The 19,636-nt window shown below is 57.4% G+C and overlaps 10 protein-coding genes across 11 annotated transcripts; 7 read left to right on the plus strand and 3 right to left on the minus strand.

The window, feature by feature from the left end:
• Positions 1-24: 24 nt before the first annotated feature.
• On the plus strand, positions 25-3,064 carry SDRG_04299 (hypothetical protein). Its single transcript, XM_008609966.1, has 16 exons — positions 25-587; positions 636-794; positions 846-865; positions 919-1,014; positions 1,068-1,153; positions 1,203-1,337; positions 1,385-1,471; positions 1,521-1,609; positions 1,651-1,681; positions 1,735-1,757; positions 1,808-1,893; positions 1,937-1,993; positions 2,039-2,062; positions 2,107-2,193; positions 2,242-2,521; positions 2,568-3,064. Exons 1-16 carry the CDS (start codon positions 56-58, stop codon positions 3,026-3,028), a joined length of 2,253 nt encoding a protein of 750 aa, XP_008608188.1. The 5' UTR covers positions 25-55; the 3' UTR covers positions 3,029-3,064.
• A 104-nt stretch (positions 3,065-3,168) lies between these two features.
• SDRG_04300 lies at positions 3,169-7,139 on the plus strand. Of its 2 annotated transcripts, XM_008609968.1 has the most exons (18): positions 3,169-3,731; positions 3,780-3,938; positions 3,983-4,092; positions 4,146-4,231; positions 4,281-4,421; positions 4,473-4,559; positions 4,610-4,698; positions 4,742-4,772; positions 4,829-4,851; positions 4,901-4,986; positions 5,030-5,086; positions 5,142-5,165; positions 5,207-5,293; positions 5,340-5,619; positions 5,665-5,882; positions 5,929-6,025; positions 6,071-6,220; positions 6,248-7,139. In XM_008609968.1, exons 1-18 carry the CDS (start codon positions 3,194-3,196, stop codon positions 7,039-7,041), a joined length of 3,057 nt encoding a protein of 1,018 aa, XP_008608190.1. In that variant the 5' UTR covers positions 3,169-3,193; the 3' UTR covers positions 7,042-7,139. The 2 variants fall into 2 exon arrangements, with proteins under 2 accessions (XP_008608190.1, XP_008608189.1); XM_008609967.1 differs by having other exon boundaries at positions 6,071-7,041.
• SDRG_04301 (hypothetical protein) lies at positions 7,114-7,563 on the minus strand (the record flags this gene model as incomplete). The annotated part of the gene is made up of 1 exon (XM_008609969.1): positions 7,114-7,563. One exon carries the CDS (start codon positions 7,561-7,563, stop codon positions 7,114-7,116), a length of 450 nt encoding a protein of 149 aa, XP_008608191.1.
• Positions 7,564-7,833: 270 nt separating this feature from the next.
• On the plus strand, positions 7,834-9,550 carry SDRG_04302 (meiotic recombination protein DMC1; the record flags this gene model as incomplete). Its single annotated transcript, XM_008609970.1, has 12 exons — positions 7,834-8,199; positions 8,244-8,331; positions 8,378-8,427; positions 8,473-8,517; positions 8,570-8,656; positions 8,708-8,784; positions 8,835-8,892; positions 8,948-9,024; positions 9,082-9,148; positions 9,191-9,319; positions 9,381-9,412; positions 9,466-9,550. The coding sequence occupies 12 exons, from the start codon at positions 7,834-7,836 to the stop codon at positions 9,548-9,550; spliced, it is 1,161 nt and encodes a 386-aa protein (XP_008608192.1).
• Positions 9,551-9,911: 361 nt separating this feature from the next.
• Positions 9,912-12,284, plus strand: SDRG_04303 (ATP-dependent metalloprotease). The gene is made up of 6 exons (XM_008609971.1): positions 9,912-10,726; positions 10,773-10,880; positions 10,928-11,032; positions 11,082-11,287; positions 11,333-11,897; positions 11,947-12,284. The coding sequence occupies exons 1-6, from the start codon at positions 9,950-9,952 to the stop codon at positions 12,238-12,240; spliced, it is 2,055 nt and encodes a 684-aa protein (XP_008608193.1). The 5' UTR covers positions 9,912-9,949; the 3' UTR covers positions 12,241-12,284.
• A 132-nt stretch (positions 12,285-12,416) lies between these two features.
• Positions 12,417-13,891, plus strand: SDRG_04304 (hypothetical protein). The gene is made up of 7 exons (XM_008609972.1): positions 12,417-12,468; positions 12,516-12,659; positions 12,703-12,862; positions 12,910-13,176; positions 13,220-13,583; positions 13,634-13,695; positions 13,740-13,891. The coding sequence occupies exons 1-7, from the start codon at positions 12,461-12,463 to the stop codon at positions 13,842-13,844; spliced, it is 1,110 nt and encodes a 369-aa protein (XP_008608194.1). The 5' UTR covers positions 12,417-12,460; the 3' UTR covers positions 13,845-13,891.
• Positions 13,892-14,609: 718 nt separating this feature from the next.
• Positions 14,610-15,480, plus strand: SDRG_04305 (hypothetical protein; the record flags this gene model as incomplete). The annotated part of the gene is made up of 2 exons (XM_008609973.1): positions 14,610-14,819; positions 15,055-15,480. The coding sequence occupies 2 exons, from the start codon at positions 14,610-14,612 to the stop codon at positions 15,478-15,480; spliced, it is 636 nt and encodes a 211-aa protein (XP_008608195.1).
• Positions 15,481-15,924: 444 nt separating this feature from the next.
• SDRG_04306 (hypothetical protein) lies at positions 15,925-16,573 on the plus strand. Its single transcript, XM_008609974.1, has one exon. The coding sequence runs from the start codon at positions 15,989-15,991 to the stop codon at positions 16,505-16,507; it is 519 nt and encodes a 172-aa protein (XP_008608196.1). The 5' UTR covers positions 15,925-15,988; the 3' UTR covers positions 16,508-16,573.
• A 24-nt stretch (positions 16,574-16,597) lies between these two features.
• Positions 16,598-18,167, minus strand: SDRG_04307 (hypothetical protein; the record flags this gene model as incomplete). The annotated part of the gene is made up of 3 exons (XM_008609975.1): positions 16,598-17,871; positions 17,920-18,066; positions 18,110-18,167. The coding sequence occupies 3 exons, from the start codon at positions 18,165-18,167 to the stop codon at positions 16,598-16,600; spliced, it is 1,479 nt and encodes a 492-aa protein (XP_008608197.1).
• A 57-nt stretch (positions 18,168-18,224) lies between these two features.
• On the minus strand, positions 18,225-19,579 carry SDRG_04308 (imidazolonepropionase; the record flags this gene model as incomplete). Its single annotated transcript, XM_008609976.1, has 2 exons — positions 18,225-18,828; positions 18,885-19,579. 2 exons carry the CDS (start codon positions 19,577-19,579, stop codon positions 18,225-18,227), a joined length of 1,299 nt encoding a protein of 432 aa, XP_008608198.1.
• Between the last annotated feature and the right edge of the window lie 57 nt (positions 19,580-19,636).

Here is a 19,636-nt window from a genome sequence, read left to right on the forward strand (position 1 = left end):
TAACTTCGAACTTCGCCGGTTCACGCGGAAACGGTTGCAGAACGGGCAGTTCGGGATGCAAGAGCCGCCAAAGGAGGACGCGTCGGCGGCGACCGAGCCCGTGGGCCCAGGCCCGCCGCCCGGCGATGATGACGGAGACAACAACAAGGACGACGAGGACGAATCCTACGACTCGTATGACTCGCACGACGAGCTGTCCGATAGAGGAAGCCACAAGCCCCCCAGCGGCGTCGACAAGATTGCGCGAGGGCTCATGCTAAGCGACGATGACGACGACGATGGGCAGCACGTTTCCGCGTACATGAGTCGCCAAGCCGAGCGCGCTGAGGTCACGGGGCTCTCGCCTATGGAAGAGATCAAGCTGGCGCAAGGCGAGCTTGCGGCCAAAGCTGCGCAGTCCGAGACGCACGACGACCACCCCCACGCGCTCCCGCACAAGCGACAGCTCTGGCGTGTCGTCAAGACGTCCGTGCTTCTCAGCTCAACGCAAACGCAAAATCACATCTTGCCGGCAGCCGTCACCGTCGACCAAGAAGTCAAGCGCATCGCAAAAGACTTGGAACACGACGTGGACAAGATGACGGCGGGTGCGTCATAACGAGCCAGAACCGAGGCGAATACCTCGCTTTATGTAGCGCAAGCTCGCAACTTTGTCGAGAGCGTGGCCAAAAGCGAGACCATCATGAAGTCGCGCCAAGACGACAAGACGGCCAAGCGGATCCCGTGGTACCTCATCAACCCCAGCGGCCGCTTTCGAATTCAATGGGACGTGCTCAGCGTCGTGCTCATTATCTGTACGACGTGATGGCCTTCGCTTGGCTCTTGTCGACTCATGGGAAAACTAGATAACGGGTTTTACATTCCGGTGCCTGCAGTCTCAGGTTGCGCATCAACTGAAGCCACATGTTTGTCATGTAGCTCTCGCTTGCGTTTGGGCGAGACAGCGCCTACCCGATCATCACGCAGCTCGACCAGGCGCAATGGGCCTTTAGCCTCCTCTACTTGGCCGACGTCGTACGTCGCTTGCTCAACTCGATGCCCTATCCACAGCGCGTCTCCACTGCTAGATTGTCAACTTTTTCTCAGCCTACGAAACGCGCGGCAAGATTGAGATGCGCTGGCCCGTGATCATTTTCAACTATTTAAGAACCTGGTGCTTTGCGACACTTCCGACGCGCTCGTATGCTATACGTATCATCTAGGTTCCTCGTCGATAGTCTCGCGGCGTTCCCGTTCGACATTGTGTTGTCCCCGTCCGAGGCCTCGACAGGGATGTTTCAAATTCTTCGGCTCCTCAAGCTCTTTCGCATGTTGAGCTTCATGCGCATTCTGCACCGGTAGTTGTATATGCACCGTCCAACACGCGGGCTTGACTCGATTCTAGACTCGAGTATGTGCTTTTGATCCGCTCCAACGTGAGCAGCCTCTTGAAGTTTTGCCTCCTCGTCTTCTTGACGTCCCACTGGTTCAGGTCGATGATCCACAGCGTTCACGTGCGAATGCCAACGCGTTTTGCGTAGCTGCTTCTTCTACTACATCTCGTACGACAACCCCACGGGCTGGGTCAGCAATCAAAAGCTCCAAAACGACACGCTCTATGCGAAATACGGTGCGGTCGCGGCGGTGTTTGTCAAGTCTCATCGTGTCTAGTCAATGCCTTCTACTGGTCCATCATGACCATGTATGGCACTTGTCTTTGAAAATGTGGATGCTGATATTGTCATGTGTATGTAGGACCACAGTTGGCTACGGCGACGGTGCGCTGGCCTTGATGACGCATCGATACGATTCACATCGCTGGGTCTAGTGTGCGCCGGCAACACGCAAGAGCGGGCGTTTGCTATCTTTGCCATGGTCATTGGCGCGTGGATTTTTGCCTACGGCATCACCAACGTACTAAGCTCTACATAGTGTTTGCCTGCGATTCGGCGCGTAGGTGGTCGCCACGGTGGCCAATTTGAACCCAAGCGACACGTGTTTCCAGCGCAAGATGGTAGACAACCACCCTTTTTTATTTTGGAAAAACACCATGTCGTAGGACGTTGTGAACGCGTACATGGACGTACGTCGTACTGTGTTGTCGATGCATATAGACTGTGGACCTAGCGCCGCGATCTTCCCATGATGCTTCGCAGCGAAATTCGCGAATTTCTTCTCAACGCTCGCCTCTCAACCGATAGCAAGCTCAAAAATGTAAGAAATAGGGCTGATACGCATGGGGAATATCCCCTTTTTCCATAGGAAAGCAAGATCCTCGGCGAGCTCTCGGCACTGCTTCGCTCCAAGATTGCGCTCGCTATCAACGACAGCGTTCTCAACAAGATGCCATTCTTCGAAGGCGCCGACCACAATTTTCTCATGGAGCTCGCGCTCTCGATGAAGATGGTGTGCTTCCCGCCCCACGAAGACGTGATCATCGAAGGCGAGATTGGCGAAGAGATGTTTTTCATCTTTCGCGGTGCCGTCGAAGTGCTTCAAAGTGCGCAACAAATCTGCGTCCTTGGTGAACAACAGTACTTTGGTACACACACTCTCGACTTGATACCTTGATAGAATACAACATGTAGGCGAAATGGCGATTCTCAACGCCAACTGCCTTCGCACCGCGACCGTGCGAACACTGTGCTTTAGTGAGCTCCGGATGCTGACGCGCCAAAAGTTTCTCTTGGCGCTCACGCACTTTCCGGCGATGCGCCAGCGGATCGCCCACATTGTACACAGCCGCGATCAGCAGTCGGCGCGCAAGTCCATCTCGCGCGTCCGACCGTCCGTGGCGCCGGGCTCGGTCCTCGAGAAGATGGCCGTGTCGATTGCACGAGAAAGCGGCCTCTTTGATCCGTCGGGCGACGGGAAGATCGTCGGGTCGACGCTCCAGCGCATTTCCCAAATGGACATCAAGACGCAGGAAGTCCAGGACGGCCATTCAAATCTCGAGGCCGTGATCCAGCGCCTCGTCGAAACACAAGACATGCTCGTCGTTGAGCTCGGCCGCCTTGAAGAAAAAATGGAGCAGCGAATAGCACGATAGTGTACAGTTTGGAACACGACCATATTTAGCCGCTGCCTTTTTATATCGGTTTCGCACACAAGCTATTCTGGTTTCGACAAGGAACCGAGCGCTCTAGCAAGGCCAGCTGGCAACAGAGCGCAGACCATGTCGCTGCGCGGACGAAGGAGCTTTTCGTCGCCACCCATGAAACACGACGACGGCGATGATCTGATGTCCGACATGCCACTGCGCACGGTGCGGTCGTTTGACGGAACCCTCACGGGCCTTCCGCCGCTTGGAACGGACGACCTCACGCTCCGACGTGACATTGGCATCCCCATGGACAAGTACGACGAGGAAGACGCCGAGGCAAAGATCGAAGAAGGCATGACGCCATCGCCCGCCAAGGCCTCGGTCGTCCCGTCGGCCTACATGGTTCGGCAGGCGCAGAAGGACCACATCGTCGGGCTCTCGCCCATCGAAGAGCTCAAGATTGTTCAAGGCGAGTTCCAAGCGCGCGCTGCGTCCAAGTACCCACGTCTGAGCCTCTCGTCGCGGCTCTCGTCGCGCTTCTCGACGTCGATCAAGCGGGACGCGCCCCGCATAAAGGAGCGACTTCACGTGCCGTTTCTGGGCCGCAAACGCATCGTGCCCATGCCGCGCGGGAGTGAGGTCTTTCCGGACGCCGAATTTCGCAAGATCAAGCAGACACTCCACAAGGACGTCGAGTCGATGACCCCCGGTACGCCTGTGATAGATCATCGATATATCGATTCACGTGGTGGCGTAGAGCAAGCGCTGAATTTTGTCAACGACGCGGCCAACACGGAGTTTATCTTGCGCAAACAGGCCGTCAAGTCCCAAACGCGGTCCTTGCCGTGGTTCATGCTGCACCCGACGGGCAAGCTGCGCGTTCGCTGGGACGTGGTGACGCTCTTCTTGCTTATTTGTACGAATGGATTGCGTCCAAGGCGGCTCCTATCACTGCGTTAGATACGTCCGTGTACACGCCCATGGCACTGGCGTTCACGGCCAACATTGTGCAGTCGGACTTTTTCCCCATGTTTGATTGGATCGTCGACGGCTTCTTCTGCGTCGATGTGGTGCGTCATAAGATGCGTGCGGGATATTGAGCAACAATATTGTCTGCGTGTAGGGACTCAATTTTATCACGGCCTTTGAAATCAAGGGCATTCTCGAGTCGCGGAGTCGGCACATTGTCGTGCATTATCTTCAGAGCTGGTGCGCGACGCAAAAATCATGGCTAAACGAACGGTGGCCATCGCTGTAGGTTTCTCATTGACGCGGCCAGCGCGTTTCCGTATACGCTCCTACTCGACCATGCGATCGAGAACCCGTCCAAACGACTGCGGCAGATCTTTCAGCTCGCCAAAGTGCTGCGTGTGACGCGTGCGCGCCGCGCGCTACGGCGGTACGTCACAACCTATCTACGATATGTCTGCAGGACATGATGCTGCGTTAGACTCGACTATTCGATTCTCGTGCGGTCGACGATCAGCAGCCTCATCAAGTTCTTCATCCTTGTCATGGTCACCTCCCATTGGTTCAGGTACACGACTCCTCGGATGCCGAGAGGTGATGAGCTTCGCGTCATATCAGCTGCTTCTTCTTTGGCATGTCGAACGGTGACGACACTGGCTGGGTCGCCAAACAAAATCTGAATGCGTCCTCGCTCTACGCGCAATATGGTACCTCCTTGAGAGAGACGGCTTTTGATTATGGCCACACTAGTGAGCTCGTTTTACTGGTCCATCATGACCATGTACGTCGTGTGCCATGTCGAATGACGAGGTGACTCATGACGTTCTTGACGGATAGGACAACGGTTGGATACGGAGACGGTGCGGCTATCTTTTGAGCGAGGCTGCAGTACGATGCCGATCCATGTAGTGACGGGCCAAAACACGAACGAACGCCTCTTCAGTATCTTTGCCATGATCAACGGCGCGTGGATCTTCGCCTACGGCATTACCAACGTATGTTTTGAAAAAACTCCCGTTTCTGCAGTTTCTACGTTAGGTTGTCGCAATGGTGTCCAACCTTAACAGCACCGACACTCAGTTTCAGCAAAAAATGGTACAGATTTATAAAGTATCACTGTATCGGTATGACAATGGACCACCTTTCGTAGGATCGCATCAACGCCTACATGGAGGTATTTAGACCGTTTACAGATCCCATACACGAGCACTCTAGGCGCGGGACTTGCCGTTGGAACTACGCTCGGAAATCCGCGAGTTCTTCTTCAATACGCGCCTCAGTGCCGATAGCAAGCTACGCAACGTACGACGTCGTCTCGCATCAGACGCAGTTGCAAGCTCTATTGTAGGAAAGCAAGATCCTCGGCGAGCTCTCGGCGCTGCTTCGCTCCAAGATTGCGCTCGCTATCAACGACAGCGTTCTCAACAAGATGCCATTCTTCGAAGGCGCCGACCACAATTTTCTCATGGAGCTCGCGCTCTCGATGAAGATGGTGTGCTTCCCGCCCAACGAAGACGTGATCATCGAAGGCGAGATTGGCGAAGAGATGTTTTTCATCTTTCGCGGCGCTGTCGAAGTCGTACAAGGAGGTCGGCAGATTGCTGTCCTCGGCGAACAACAGTACTTTGGTACACCCTCTCGACTTGATACCTTGATAGGATACGGACATGTAGGCGAAATGGCCATTTTGAACCGCAACTGCTTACGCATTGCGACCGTCGTCACGCTCTGCTTTTGTGAACTCCGGATGCTGACGCGGGAAAAGTTTCTCTTGGCACTCACACACTACCCGAGCATGCGCCACCGCATCGCCAAATTCGTCCACAAGCGCAACCAAATGGCCAAATTGGCCAAGGCGAACGGAGACGGCAATCCATCGATGAACCGAAAAGTACGCAAATCTCCAAGCTTTTCTTTGGTGCTAAAGTGCCGGGTAGCGGTCGGTCTCGCGCCTCGATCGCGTCGTTTCAGCGTTTATGGACAAGTCCACCACGTCCCTCACGACTGTGGCGCCCGTACCCCCCGACGAAAACGGTGCTCTTTCTCGATCGAATTCAACGGGCTTAAAGGAACGACTAGACTTGCAATCGGGCTTGGCGGGCAAAGTTACGCCGCCCAGCAGGCAAGGCAGTGCACGGCGCCTGCCTCTTTCTCCCAACCAAGGAGGCAGCACGCGCAACCTCTTCAATACCGTTGGCGGGAGCTCGCGCAATTTGCTCGGTCCCAGCAGTGGTAGCACGCGCAACCTGCTCGGAGGTGGCAGCTCGCGCCACCTCTTGGGTCAAAATAGCGGCAGCACCCGAAATCTACTCGTTCGGACAAGCAACGACAGTACGCGCAACCTGCTGGCGGGCTTGGGCTCGAGCGCCCGCAAACTCGTGCCGGACGCGGACAGCCGCACCAATAGCGTGGCGGACTCGAGCATGAAGAGCCTCGGTGGTGGCTTTGACGCGAGTGCGCGCAACCTCCTCGACCCGACCGAGCGAGATGAGATGTCCACGATGCGCCGTATCACGAGCCTCGACATTATGCACCGCGAGGAGCAGCATATGGTCTCGGTCACCGAGCGCGTGAAGCGCACAATGACGACGGTGACGAGCAACCAAGACACGCTCGTGAATGAGATTGCGCAGCTGCACCAAAAGTTTGGCGCTGCTCAAAAGGAGCACCAAAACACCAAGCACGAGCTGGCGCTGTACAAGGCGATTTACGGTGAAATTGCCCTCGCAATGCAACACGCGCAGAAGCCGTCGGCTGGCTCCCGCCGCAACTCGATCGTCGACAACGTGGCCAAGAGCCTCCAAAAGAACGTGCATGCGGCGTCGCAGCCCGAGCTCTCCAAGCTTGGTCACTCGTCAATCGCGCAGTCGACGATCCAAGGCGTACACTTCAAGGACCTGGGGCACCACGTGCGGCCGGTGGCGCTGCCCCCACCCAAGAAGAAGGCGAGACCGCAGATCACGCGGGCCAAGACGACGATCGAGCTCATGGACCGCGACTTGCCGCTCGACGACGAGTTTGAACGCATCATGAACGACTTACTGCATTAATCCTCAGTAACACAAGTCGCGACGCTCGGACAGTGGCGGACGACGACAGATTGGAATACGGAGAGCGCTCTATTACATCATGTTGTTGCTCTCGTCCGGGATCTTGACGACCATCTTGTCCATGTCCTTTGTGACCTTGACCTGGCAGCCAAGGCGCGACGTGTCGGTCAAGCCCCATGCCAAGTCGAGCATGTCTTCTTCTTCTTCGCAGATCGCGGGCAACGTCGCAAAGATCGTCGGATCAAAGACGCAATGGCACGTCGAGCACGCGAGTTCGCCGCCGCAAGCGCCCTCGAGCTCAATGTCGTTGGCGTGGGCAATGTCCAAGATGGTCTCGCCGACTGCGGTTGTCACATCCTTCTTGGTGCCATCGGCTTCGATAAAGGTAAAGCTGATCTTGTCCGTGGACATGCTACGGGCGCTCCACGGAGCGGCCATCATGGCGCGGGCCGACGGAGCCATGCTCATCTTGCAGGCGCGGGCCATCGGAGCCAAGGCGCGGAGGTGAAGGCGGCCGATCATCGTGGACGTGGAAATTGCAGTGACCTTCCTACCATTGGACGACGTCCTTAATCGAGCACGTCGTCGTTCCGTTTAAAGTCCGGTTCAAGTGCTACATTTCATATGGCGCTTTCTATAATTCCTTAGGTACGACTTGAAGTACGAGCCAATACAAAAGGTAAGACGATCGGAGCGTCTGTACTAAAGCGTACTTGTGCGGGTCGCTGTTCGCGCCCAAATCTCAAGCGATCTTTCATTCCCGAATCCAACTTAGCCAAGAAGACAAGGACGATGAGCGCTGCTATGAAGAAGTACCGCGACGGACCAAGGAGCGATGCTTCATGGATGCTTCGTAGGGAGAAGATCAGCAAGAAGGCTCTGAAGGAGCAGCAGGCCAAGGAAGCCGAGCCGGCCCCCGTCGTCATTGAGCCAGCGATCGTGAGCGACAACGAGGAAGACCATGAGGAAGAAGCGCTCTCCTACGATCGCATCGAGGTCCTCCAAGATGCAGGGATCAACGCCACGGACATTGCCAAGCTCAAGGAAGATGGCTTCGCGACCGTTGGCCAACTCTTCCAAGTCTCCATGAAGCGATTGCTCCAAGTCAAGGGCGTGAGTGAAGCCAAGGCAGAGAAACTCATCCAGGCAGGGCGCAAGGTAACTGGCGCTCTCTCGATGCTCACGCACTCATCTGCGTCTAGATCATTGGCGAACGAAGCGGGTTCATTTCGGCCAGTGCACTCCTCATCAACAACAAGCAGAAATACTTTATCACGACGGGATCCAAGCGTACGACGATTGTTGCCACAAGTGAGAGTATGACCGTGTGATGTAGAGTTCGACATGCTTCTTGGCGGCGGGATCGAGACCATGTCCGTGACCGAGGTATCGTCGTTCCCCATTGACCATACATGCCCAAAGTTCCTGCAGGTCCACGGCGAATTCCGAACGGGAAAGACCCAGTTGTGCCACACGGTATCCAAGCCCGGCAAGGATGAGTGTCTTCTTAGGTTTTGCATTGCAATAGCTCTGTGTGACAGCCCAGCTTCCGCGCTCCCAAGGGGGCGGCGCTGGGAAAGTGGCTATCGTGGACACGGAAGGATCCTTCCGTCCGGTGCGTGAAGACGCGACTTTCGGCTGTGGTCGTTCACACCTCCATTGACAGCAACGAGTGGCCGAGATTGCCAAGACGCGATACGATCTCGATCCGAAGGACGTTTTGGACAATATCATAGTCGCCAGGTAAAAGTCTGGATGAGTTTTGTCAAGTGAACTCATACTGCAATCAACAGAGCGCACAGCCACGACGCGCAGATGGACATGGTCACCAAGCTTGGCGTTCTTTTCGCGGTGCAGTTTGTAAAGTCTATGAAGTCGCCATCTCATAGAGTGGGATGTCAACCAGGATCCTGATCGCGGTCCGTTCCGGCTTCTCATCGTGGACTCGATCACAGCCCTCTTCCGCACGGACTTCTCGGGGCGGTACAACTTTATACCTCAATCGATCGGATCCCGGATTTATGTGCTCACTTCCTTCAGGGGTGAATTAAGCGAGCGCCAACAGCGCTTGAACGTGCACCTGCAGCGACTTGTCAAGCACGCAGAGGTACTCTAGACACATGATGCCAATGTGCTGATTGATGCACAGGAGTTCAACGTCGCCGTGCTCGTCGTGAACCAAGTCATGGCAGATCCGGGTGCTAATGCTATGTTTGGCCCTGTGATCAAGCCCGTCGGTGGACACGTGATTTCCCACGCTTGCCACACCCGTGTCTTGGTAAGCGCCGCACCGCGAACCTCAAGGACGTCATTTTGATGCACTGCATTCCCCATTTTAGATGAAGAAGGGCCGCGGTGACAATCGCATCTGGTACTGTGGTGGCTTTCTCGCGTGTTGTCAACTGAGTGCCATCGATTGCGTAGCAAAGTCATCGACAGTCCGTGCATGCCCGAAGCCGAGTGCACGATTCAACTGACCTCTGGAGGCGTTAGCGACGCGGATGACTAGCCAATCGCTCCATGCACTTTGACATTAGAGTGTCGGCTTGGATAATGCATATCGATTGCATACGCCGTCTTGCGCTCATGCACCTCCGTGCTGCTTGGTCACCGTCATCATGTTGAAGACGCGCAGCAAAAAAGCACCGCGCCCGAATTCCAACACTCGGAAGGGCGTCCTTGTCGTTCTCGAAAAATCGGATACGGTATGCATTAAATATCGCCTCTCCTTCACGATCCAAATTTACTATTTCAGAGCATAGGGAATAAATCAATACAAATGGCAAGGTACGACATATCGGCACAAAATATTTGGCTTTTCCTCACGAAAAAATACGAAGGAAATGCAATGGCTCATTTTTTTGGAAGACGGTCAATTTCTGAAAGCCACAGGCCGTCGACGTTCAAGATGGCCGCGAGATCGTTGCTCCGCATGAGCCTCTGGCAACAGTCGCTCAACCGGCTGCCGCATGCGTCACAGAACACGCTCATGACATCCGAGCACCACCTCGGCGCAAGCCTCCGCAGCGGCGGCCTCCTCGGCCCGCGCCGCAACTTTTTCAGCTTCTCGCGCTCGGGCAACAACAAGAAGCTCCTGAAGCGCATGGAGCAGGATGCCAACGCGTACCCAGAGGACGCACAGCGCCAGCTCAAGTTTCTGCAAGCGCTCAACAAAGACTACCCGTCGCTCGTGATTCGCCGCGTTGAGGAAGGCCGCTTTGTGCTCTCGCAGGAAGCGTACCGAGAGTACATCAAGGCGCTCGTGGCGACCAACCGCATCGACTCGATGGACACCAACATGCTCTTCTCGCGCATGCAAGCTGCTGCGCCGCTGAACCCGCTTGCAGCTCCTTCAAGCTTTGCCAGCCTCGGTGCTGTCTCGATGGCCTCGGACATGGCGGCGTCGTCGGCTGTCGGCTCGACGGGCCTCTCCCCGATCAAGCCCATGTATGTCTCAATGGTCGATGGTGGCTTCAAGAAGAACATGTGGCGTACGGCCCGCGTTATCGCGCTTGGCTTCATGGCCATCTCGGCGATGACAGCGCTGATTGAAGAGAAGGGCCTTGGCGGCGTCGGTGTCAAGTCCAAGGTCACGGCCGCTATTGGTAGCGACAAGAAGTTTTCCGACGTCAAGGGCGTCGACGAAGCCAAGGAAGAGCTGGAGGAAATCGTGCAGTACCTCAAGGTACAAGCCTCCCATTCGATGGTGCAGTCTCTCATGGCCGTTGTAGGACCCAGACAAATTCACGCGCTTGGGCGGCAACTTGCCAAAGGGCGTCCTCCTCATGGGCCCACCCGGTACTGGTAAGACGCTCTTGGCCCGTGCGATTGCTGGCGAGGTACACGCTTTTGATTGAACCAAGTCACGCTGAGCTCTCCTTTTTAGGCGGGCGTCCCGTTCTTCTACTCGTCGGGTGCTGAATTTGAGGAGATGTACGTCGGTGTTGGCGCTCGCCGCGTCCGCGACCTCTTTGACGCGGCCAAGAAGAAGGTAGTTTCGCGCCTGTTGCATCAATATGCAATTATAACACCCGGGTTAGGGCCCGTGCATTGTCTTTATCGACGAAATCGATGCGATCGGTGGCACGCGCCATCTCAAGGAGCAGTCGGCGCTCAAGATGACGTTGAATCAGCTTCTCGTTGAGATGGACGGCTTTGACCAGAACAAGGGTATCATCGTCATTGGCGCGACCAACTTTCCCGAGTCGCTCGACAGCGCCTTGACACGTCCCGGTCGCTTTGACCGGTAGGGCCTTCCATCCATCATAGTAGATACGTATGCATCATGTAGACATGTGACGGTGCCGTTGCCCGACATTGCTGGCCGCCGCGACATTCTGGAGCTCTACACCAAGAAGATTCCGCTTGGGAACGACGTGGATCTCAACATCCTCGCGCGCGCGACGCCAGGTATGTCGGGCGCCGAGCTCTCCAACCTCGTGAACGAAGCGACGCTCCGATCGTCGTTCCTCAACAAGACGGTCGTCGACATGGCGGCCTTTGAGTTTGCCAAGGACAAGATCCTCATGGGCGCCGAGCGCAAGTCGGCGCTCATCTCACCCGAGTCGGCGCGTCTCACCGCGTACCACGAAGGCGGCCACGCGCTCGTCGCGATAAAGACGCCCGGTGCGCACCCCGTGTACAAGGCGACGATCATGCCACGCGGGAATGCGCTCGGCATGGTCTCGCAGCTGCCCGAAGACGACCAGACGAGCATCACGCGCAAGCAGCTCCTCGCGCGCCTCGACGTGTGCATGGGCGGCCGCGTCGCCGAGGAAATGGTCTTCGGAAAGGACGAAATCACCGGCGGCGCGTCTTCGGACATTCAGCAAGCGACGCGGTTGGCCCATCTCATGGTACATTTTTGATATGATGTATGCTGGTGCGTGACGCTTGGCGCTCTAGGTGACCAAATATGGCATGAGCGACGAAGTTGGCGTTGTCTTCCACGACCTCAAGGACAGCGACACGTCACCGGCGACCCGCACGCTCATTGACCAAGAGGTCCGGAAGCTCTGCGATGCGTCGTACAAGCGTGCGACGACGATCCTCCAGCGCCACCGCACCGACTTGGAGACGATCGCCAAGGCGCTCCTCGAGTACGAGACGCTGTCAGGACCCGAGATCAAGCAGCTTTTGCAGGGCGAGAAGCTCGCCCGCGCGACGCCGCCGACATCGCGTGTCCAGAAAGCTCCGTAGCCCGTTATGTTTTTGAACTACCTAAACTACCCTTGCCTCGCACACCACCTTTGTTGTACACTAGGGAATATTGTAGTAGCTCCTTTAGACCAACCAGAGACACAATCGATACGCCCCCGCTTGGATTGGTCCAAAAGCAAATCATTTCAGCCAATGGGAGCGCGCTGGGCGTTGCCAGCGGTTTCGTCGCCAGAGCATCAACATCTCCTCTCAGCGGCCGATGGAAGGGTACGTCGGTGCGAGAAGGGTTCTTGGCGCCTCATGGCGCTGTGAAGGCAGTCGACGCCGATGATCGAGGCCAAGGCCGCGGGGCCGATCTCGACGACCGTGGACACGAGCAGCGGCCATCTCAAGGTCCCCGGCGTCGTCGCGTACCCTGTCGCGGCCGTCGACCGCTACGGCTTCCTCGTCTCGGACAAGCATGTTGCCTGTCACCCCTGCATCTGCTTACATGCGATACAGGCGGTTTGCACCGAGCCCGACGGCCGCCAAGCGCAAGGACCATGAAGCTTCGTGGCTCGAGAACCACCGGACGCAAAAGTGGATCGCCATGACGGGCAAGTGCACGTACGACGAGTGGCAGTCGGTCAAGCTCCGTCACGGTGCCAAGCTCAAGTCGCGCGTATGTACACTTGCTGCACGCTGAATATCGAGTCGACTCGAATCTAGATTCGTAAGGGAATTCCCGAGGCGCTGCGCGGCCTCGCGTGGCCCCATCTCTCGGGCGCCAGCATGATGATGCAGAACCACCCGGGCATGTACCGCGACTTGCTAGCGACCGCGCATATTCCGTGCGAAGAGACCATTTCGCGCGACATTGGGCGCACGTTTCCCAAGCACCACCTCTTCAAGGACGCGCAGTCGATCGGCCAAGGCGCGCTCATGAACATTCTCAAAGCCTACTCCGTGTACGACCCCGACGTTGGCTACTGCCAGGTAGATGCATTACTGCGCTTTTTGGGTGTACACGCTAGCCTAGGGCATGGGCTTCATCTCGGCGCTCTTTCTGAGCTACATGCCGGAAGAGCACACGTTTTGGCAGCTCGTCGCGGTGCTCAACCAGAAAAAGTACGGCCTCGCCGATATGTACCGGCCAGGAATGCCCCGCGTCGTCGAGATCATTGCGATCTTTGACGCGTGCATTCGGCTCTACCTGCCCAAACTGGGCGTGCACATGGACAACGAGGGGTTGCATCCGACCATGTACGCGACGCAGTGGTTCGTCACGATCTTTGCCTACTCGTTTCCGTTTGAGTTTGTCACGCGCGTTTGGGACATCTTTCTCCACGAGGGCTGGAAAATTGTGTACCGCGTCGCGATCGCCCTCCTCAAAATCTCGGAAAGTACGTTGCTGACAGAACCGATTGGTTGGCAGTTGATTTTCGTGGTCTAGAGGCGCTTCTCGGCAAGAAATTTGAGAAAATCATGGAGTTTTTCAAAGACCTCCCGACCTCGGTGAGAACGACGCAGTGGTCGTGGGCTTCAACGGCGTCGTGTAGGTCGACGTCAAGCAATTGCTCGACACGGCGTGGGACATCCCAATGACAACGGCGCAGCTCCAGCAACTCCACGAAAAGTACCAAGCGTCTCTCACGCAAAGCTAAATGCGCACGGCTTGTATACAAACGGCTTGAATCTTGAGTCCTGTCGTGTCCTACTTGCACTGACCAGCTCGTTCTTGGAGACAAGCGACCCGAGTGCCCTATCAAGTGTCTCGCTCGATCCCTGCGTACGTCGATTGGAGTCGCCACGCGTCTCGATGCTTGGGTATTTGGCGACGGACACGCGTGTGATACAGAAATATTACTGGTGGGCTGCTACGGGCCGAGCTTTGGACCTCCTTGAACAGTAAACGTAGTACTTGTCGAATGGAGACAAACCACCGTGCCGATTTGTGCTGCTGGTATCTTTGTGAAGGAATCTAGTACGTCGCTGCAAAATGTACAAAGCCCTAGACATCTCGAGCGCACAAGGTAGACATGTCAACGCTCGTTGGTGTTGTGAGTCGATTTGGTATTCCCCTTATATTGGCGCTTTGTGGCATAAACCACATGACGACTCGGGACTGGCTCACAGACGCCTTTTCAAAGGACGACAAAATGCCCAGGGAAGGGTTAGGGTCTAGCTTTTACCGGTACAAAAGCGAGCACATGGAGAGCTAACAAAGGAGCTCATATTTTGATTCCAATTGAAATGCAAGCACCACGCTGGAACCCTTCGACTGACGCTACTGGTAATACGTCTGAGGTCAAGTCACGTCAGGCGGCGTCAAACCGAGCGGCGCCCGCCGTGTTGACTATCTGGCGTGCTGAGCAACAAGCTCATATTGCCGCTGAGACCGCCTCGAGAGTCTCTGCACCGGCTGCCAGATGCAGTTGGCGGCGTTGGCCACGACCTTGCGTGCCGAGTACCAAATTCACATCGCCGCTGTGACGACGACGCTGCAGCAAGAACACCAGAAAGCCTTGGCTGCCTCGACGGCCAAGCTGTCCCAAGATCACTCGATTAAAGAGACGGTTCTCATCTCCGAGATCACGAAGCTGGCCGCCCAGCGGGACGGCATCCTCGAGCGTGCTCAGGTTCTGTTCACTCAATCACAGGGCCTGCGCCACGATCTTCACATGCTCGCCAAGCTCAACCACCGTCTCCAAGCCACGATCGCCACGATAACCGCGAGGCCGCCACCGACTTTGCAGCGGCGACAGATGCCATCGCTGCGTCGACACGGGCGGCAACCACCGAGGTCAACTTCGTCGCCTTGCTTCAAGCGAAGCTCGAGCTCACGACCAGCAACATGGCACTCACCGAGAACAGACCAAGTGCGACCTTGCAAAGTCCAAGACGGCCGAACACGACAACGCGGTCCGCCTCCGCGATGCTACACGCACCATCCAGAGCATGGGCGAGCGCACCCAGATGCTCCAAGCGGACCCGGACGGGCATGCGCTACGGTCGCTTGGCGAAGCGTCGGCGAAGGATGACGCCTCCTTGGTCTTGCATCATGAACGCATCAATGAACTACTGGGTCCGCTTGCCATGGCTGAGTCGGCGGCTTGCAGCGCCCAGCTCCTTTACAAAGTTGCGATCGAGACCAAGGAAGCGGCCCTCCGCCAGCTTCAAGCGCATCTTGACAAACACGTCCAACGAGCGCAGCTGCGCGGTGGTGCAGTTCACCCGCTCCAGCGTGCTGTGATCACCAAGGACGAGCTTCTGGCTGCACTCAAAAGTCAAAGTCCGTGACCTCCACGGTCAGCTCCAAGTCGCCCAAGGCAAGCTTTAAGCTACCGAGGCAGCTCAAGTCTGCGCCGCTGAGCGTAATGCGAAAGCCCTTCAGAAGCAAGCTTCGAGCGACGCAGATTCCAAGGAACGAGATGAACCTGCCAGTAGTAACGCCTACGACTCTCGACCCTGTGCCCTCCATGTAGCGCCCATTAAGGCCGACGATGTTAAAGCACCTTAACACATTTGGCTCCGCTTCGACGACGATCTCCAAGCTGCATTGCTCCAGTGGCGACGACAACTGGAGATGCGTGGAACCTGTGATTCCAAATCAGCAGCAAACATCCTGGCCGTTAGCCCTTTCGATTCGCGCCAGTTGTCCGACGATGAGCAAGATGGCGGTCCCACCCGCCGTCGCCATGAAGCGAAGCAATGACGCCGCAGCGGTTGCTCTCGTGATTGGATCGAGAACCGACTGTTGAAACGCCCGCCGCCCGTCGTGCCACGTTTGACGCACTCTGGCATTCGTATGGCGACCATTAGCGGCAGCATCGAGGGCTACCTCATCAAGCTCGACGACGAGTATGGCGCGATCGTCTACTGCCTCCTCGAAGAAGGCAGTCTAATTTACTACAGCGGAAAAGGCGGCGCGCTCCTCGGCGAGCTCACGCTCACGGGCAATAAGGTCAGCGTCAACCTCATCCGTGACGCATCCGACGCGGTGCCCAACCGGTTCATTGTCTCGAGTCGAAAGCGGCCGGAGCCGCGAAAGGAGCTCCAAGGTGACGAGGCGCCGTTCCCACCCGAGCGCGATGCCGACACGCGACTTCTCTTTGCCGCGTCGACGCCCGAGTGCCAAGAGAACTGGGCGACTGCGATTCTCAACTGGAACAAGCATTGCTGGGACGACGCAGAGACGGTGTTTAGCTACAAGGACGAGCTCGACGCGCTCCGACGGCTCGTGCAGCACTACCGCCTCAAGGAAAAGCCGCGAAAGCAGTCCGAGCCCGGCAGCGGCCACGCCGTTCCAGTCTTTCCCATTGGATAGTTTGCTTGATCTATCCATCACCATCTATCTATCTAACTAACTATTCAAAGTATGCTTTGGCGACGATTATTCAAGTTACAAGCCCTTTCGCTAGACACGCAAGGTGGTGGTTTTTCGACGGTGTGCTGGAATCGGCGGTGGGTACGTCTGCACGGGACAGATCGGCGGCGCGTACGACGGCGGCGGTGGCCGCGTCTCGAGCAGCCGGCCCTGCAGCTCCTTCAAGACGTCATCCAGCACGGTCGCATTCGAAGCTTGTCCTTGTCCGTCCTTGGTCTCAACGGCGTCTTTGGCTTTGGCTGCCTTGGCGGCATACTCGAGTCGCACCTCGTCGACCAGGTGTTGCGCCTGGCCAACGAGCACCCACTGCGATTTGTCATCGAGTGTGACGCTAAACGCGTCCGGTGGACCATTGGGAAGCCCCTCAACACGCTGGATGTGACGCGCCGGCGTGTGCGCAATCAACTTGTGCCGATCACGTGATAACGTTTGCGTCAGTACGACTGTGTCGGCACAAATCGCGAGGATGCCGAGGCGCCACAGGCGGTCGCGCTGCAGCCACACGCGGCGAGTGTGCACCGCGGCACTGATGCCGTCCAATACGTCCTTTGGCGCGTCGACCAGACCACGCAACGGGACAGGACCGATGTCGCGCTCCGCCGCAGCAAAGGAGAGATGCTTCCACCACGCCGCTGTGAGCACGCTCGTGTCGGCGGCCAAGCTCATGCACTTGTGGGGCGTCACGAGCGCAATGGTGCGTTCGTCCGGCGCCAGCGCGACCTCCATGTCGTCGACGGCGATGACGCGTCGCACGCGCAATGGTCCGTGCGTCGCAATGTCCGAGTAGATGAGCATTTCTGCAAAGAGGTGGAAGAGGTACTCGCGCGGCCCCGAGCGCGAGTTGATGGTCGTCTTGCTCAGCTTGCCGTCCCGCAGCCACGTTTTCTGCGACAAATCGAGGCTCGGGAAGAGCGGTTGGAGCTTGGCGATCTTTTGCGCGTTGGCCCGCGCTTGCAGCGAGATGTTGACGGACGACGCCGTCGCCTCCATGGCAACCTTCGCCGACTCGATCTCGCGCTGCGGCAGCTGCTTGTCGAGCTCGCGCAGTAAGAGCACGTACCGAGGCAGCCGCTGGATCGGAAGGATGAGCATGTTGGCGATCGGCTCCTTCTGCGACGCTTCAAACGCAGCAAGCACGGACGCCACAGCGCTGTGCTTGCGCAGACCAGCGAGCGCACACGCCACGTCGTCGTATGTGCCAGCGTACGCCGTGTGCACCGGGCGGAGCACCTTGGCGAATAGTGCCACGAGGCGGCCGAGCGCGGCGACATCGACGACCGGCGTCGTCGCCGCACGCAGCTCATCTATCACAGTGGTTTGCATCTTGCTACTGAGGAATGCTACGTCCGTACCGAGAAAGATGACGTGCAAATCACGTAGCTGGCCGAGGAGACCGTGGGCATTGAGGCACAGTAGCACGTCGCTGCCGCGTCGCGCCTCGGGCGGACAGGCGCGCTCCAGCGGCAATGCGAGCGCGTCGATGAGCGGGCTCAAGTGCGCTACAGCCCCAACTGTCATCCATGTGCTTGGCCGCGGTCGTACCGAGGTAGGAAGCCTCAGACGCAACGAGTTCGTCGACGACCCGTGCCCACGACTGCATCTTATTGCGAATCTTTATATATAGACAGGCGACACGAAACAGTTTCTATTGCAACAATTACGCGAGCTTTTGGTTGTGCGAGACGACAAAGTGTCCGTTCTTGATGACGTGCTGGATCGGCGGGTCGGCCATCTCGTAGATGATGTGCTCCCACTGCGGCGCGTCGAGCACGACGAGGTCGCCAAACTTGCCGACTTCGATCGAGCCGTGCGTCGAGGCGCGGTTGGCCGAGCCCGCGGCGTTGATGGTCGCGCCGACAAGCGCCTCCTTCATCGTCATCTTCATGAGGCAGCACGCCATGTGCATCGTGAGCGGCATCGAGAGGCAGTGGGCGTTCGGGTTGTAGTCCGAGCCGAGCGCAACGGGCACGCCGTGCGCAATGAGCTCGCGCGCCGGCGGGCTCTGGAGCTTGAGAATGTACATGGTCGTGGGAAGGAGCACGGCGTACGTCGACGCTTGCTTCATGGCCGCAATGTTGGCCGTGTCGAGCATCTCGAGGTGCGACGCCGCGTGCGCCTGGACGCACATGCAGAGCTTCCCAGAGTCCATCGGGTTGAGCTCATCGCCGTGAAAGTTGATCTTCATGCCGGCGGCCGCGCCTGCTTCCAAGATCGTCTTGGTGTCGTCGTACTCGAACACACCCTTCTCACAAAACACGTCGCTATACATAAAGCATGAGACAACTGCCAGAAGAAGGAGAAGGAAGTTGAAGCGTACATGAACTCGGGGTTGACGAGGCCGGCCTTCTTGGCCTCGATGATGGCAGGGATCTGCTTGCGGACAATGTCTTCGGTCGCCTCGGCCGCCGACATGCCTTCAGGCACCGAGTGGCCACCGAGGTACGTCGCGACAAGGTCGATCGTGTGCGCCTGCGACGCCTTGTGCAGCACCTTGAGCATCTTGATCTCGGTCTCGGTCTCGAGACCGTACCCGCTCTTGGCCTCGGCGAGCGTCGTGCCGCACTTGAGCATGCGGTCGAGACGCTTCATCAAGAGCTCGCTGAGCTCCGTCTCGGACGACGCCTTTGTGCAGCGGACCGTGCGACCAATACCGCCGCCCATCGCGTGGACTTCCATGTACGTGGCGCCCGCAAGCTTCATTGCAAACTCGTCGACGCGGCTGCCGCTCCAGACGGGGTGTGTGTGGCCATCAACCAAGCCAGGCAAGACGCAGAGACCGGTCGCATCAAAGTCCTTGGCGAACGTCACGGGCTGCGACTGCGCCGCGACCCACGCGTCGACCGACGCCGTCGTGCCCACAGCCGCAATGCGCCCTTCGTTGTCGACAATGACGGCGCCGTCTTCAATGATGGCGACATCGTCCTGCGCAGGGCCGACCTTGGCCGTCTCGCCATTGGCGCAGACTTGGACGAGCTGACGCGCGTTGCGGATGCGGAGGCGGAACGAGCTCATGCTGACAAAATCCAAAATGGGATCTCCGTGGTTGGGCCACGTTCTATCCGGACACCG

This window comes from Saprolegnia diclina (assembly GCF_000281045.1).
Source record: "Saprolegnia diclina VS20 unplaced genomic scaffold supercont1.10, whole genome shotgun sequence".
Lineage (NCBI taxonomy): Eukaryota > Oomycota > Saprolegniomycetes > Saprolegniales > Saprolegniaceae > Saprolegnia > Saprolegnia diclina.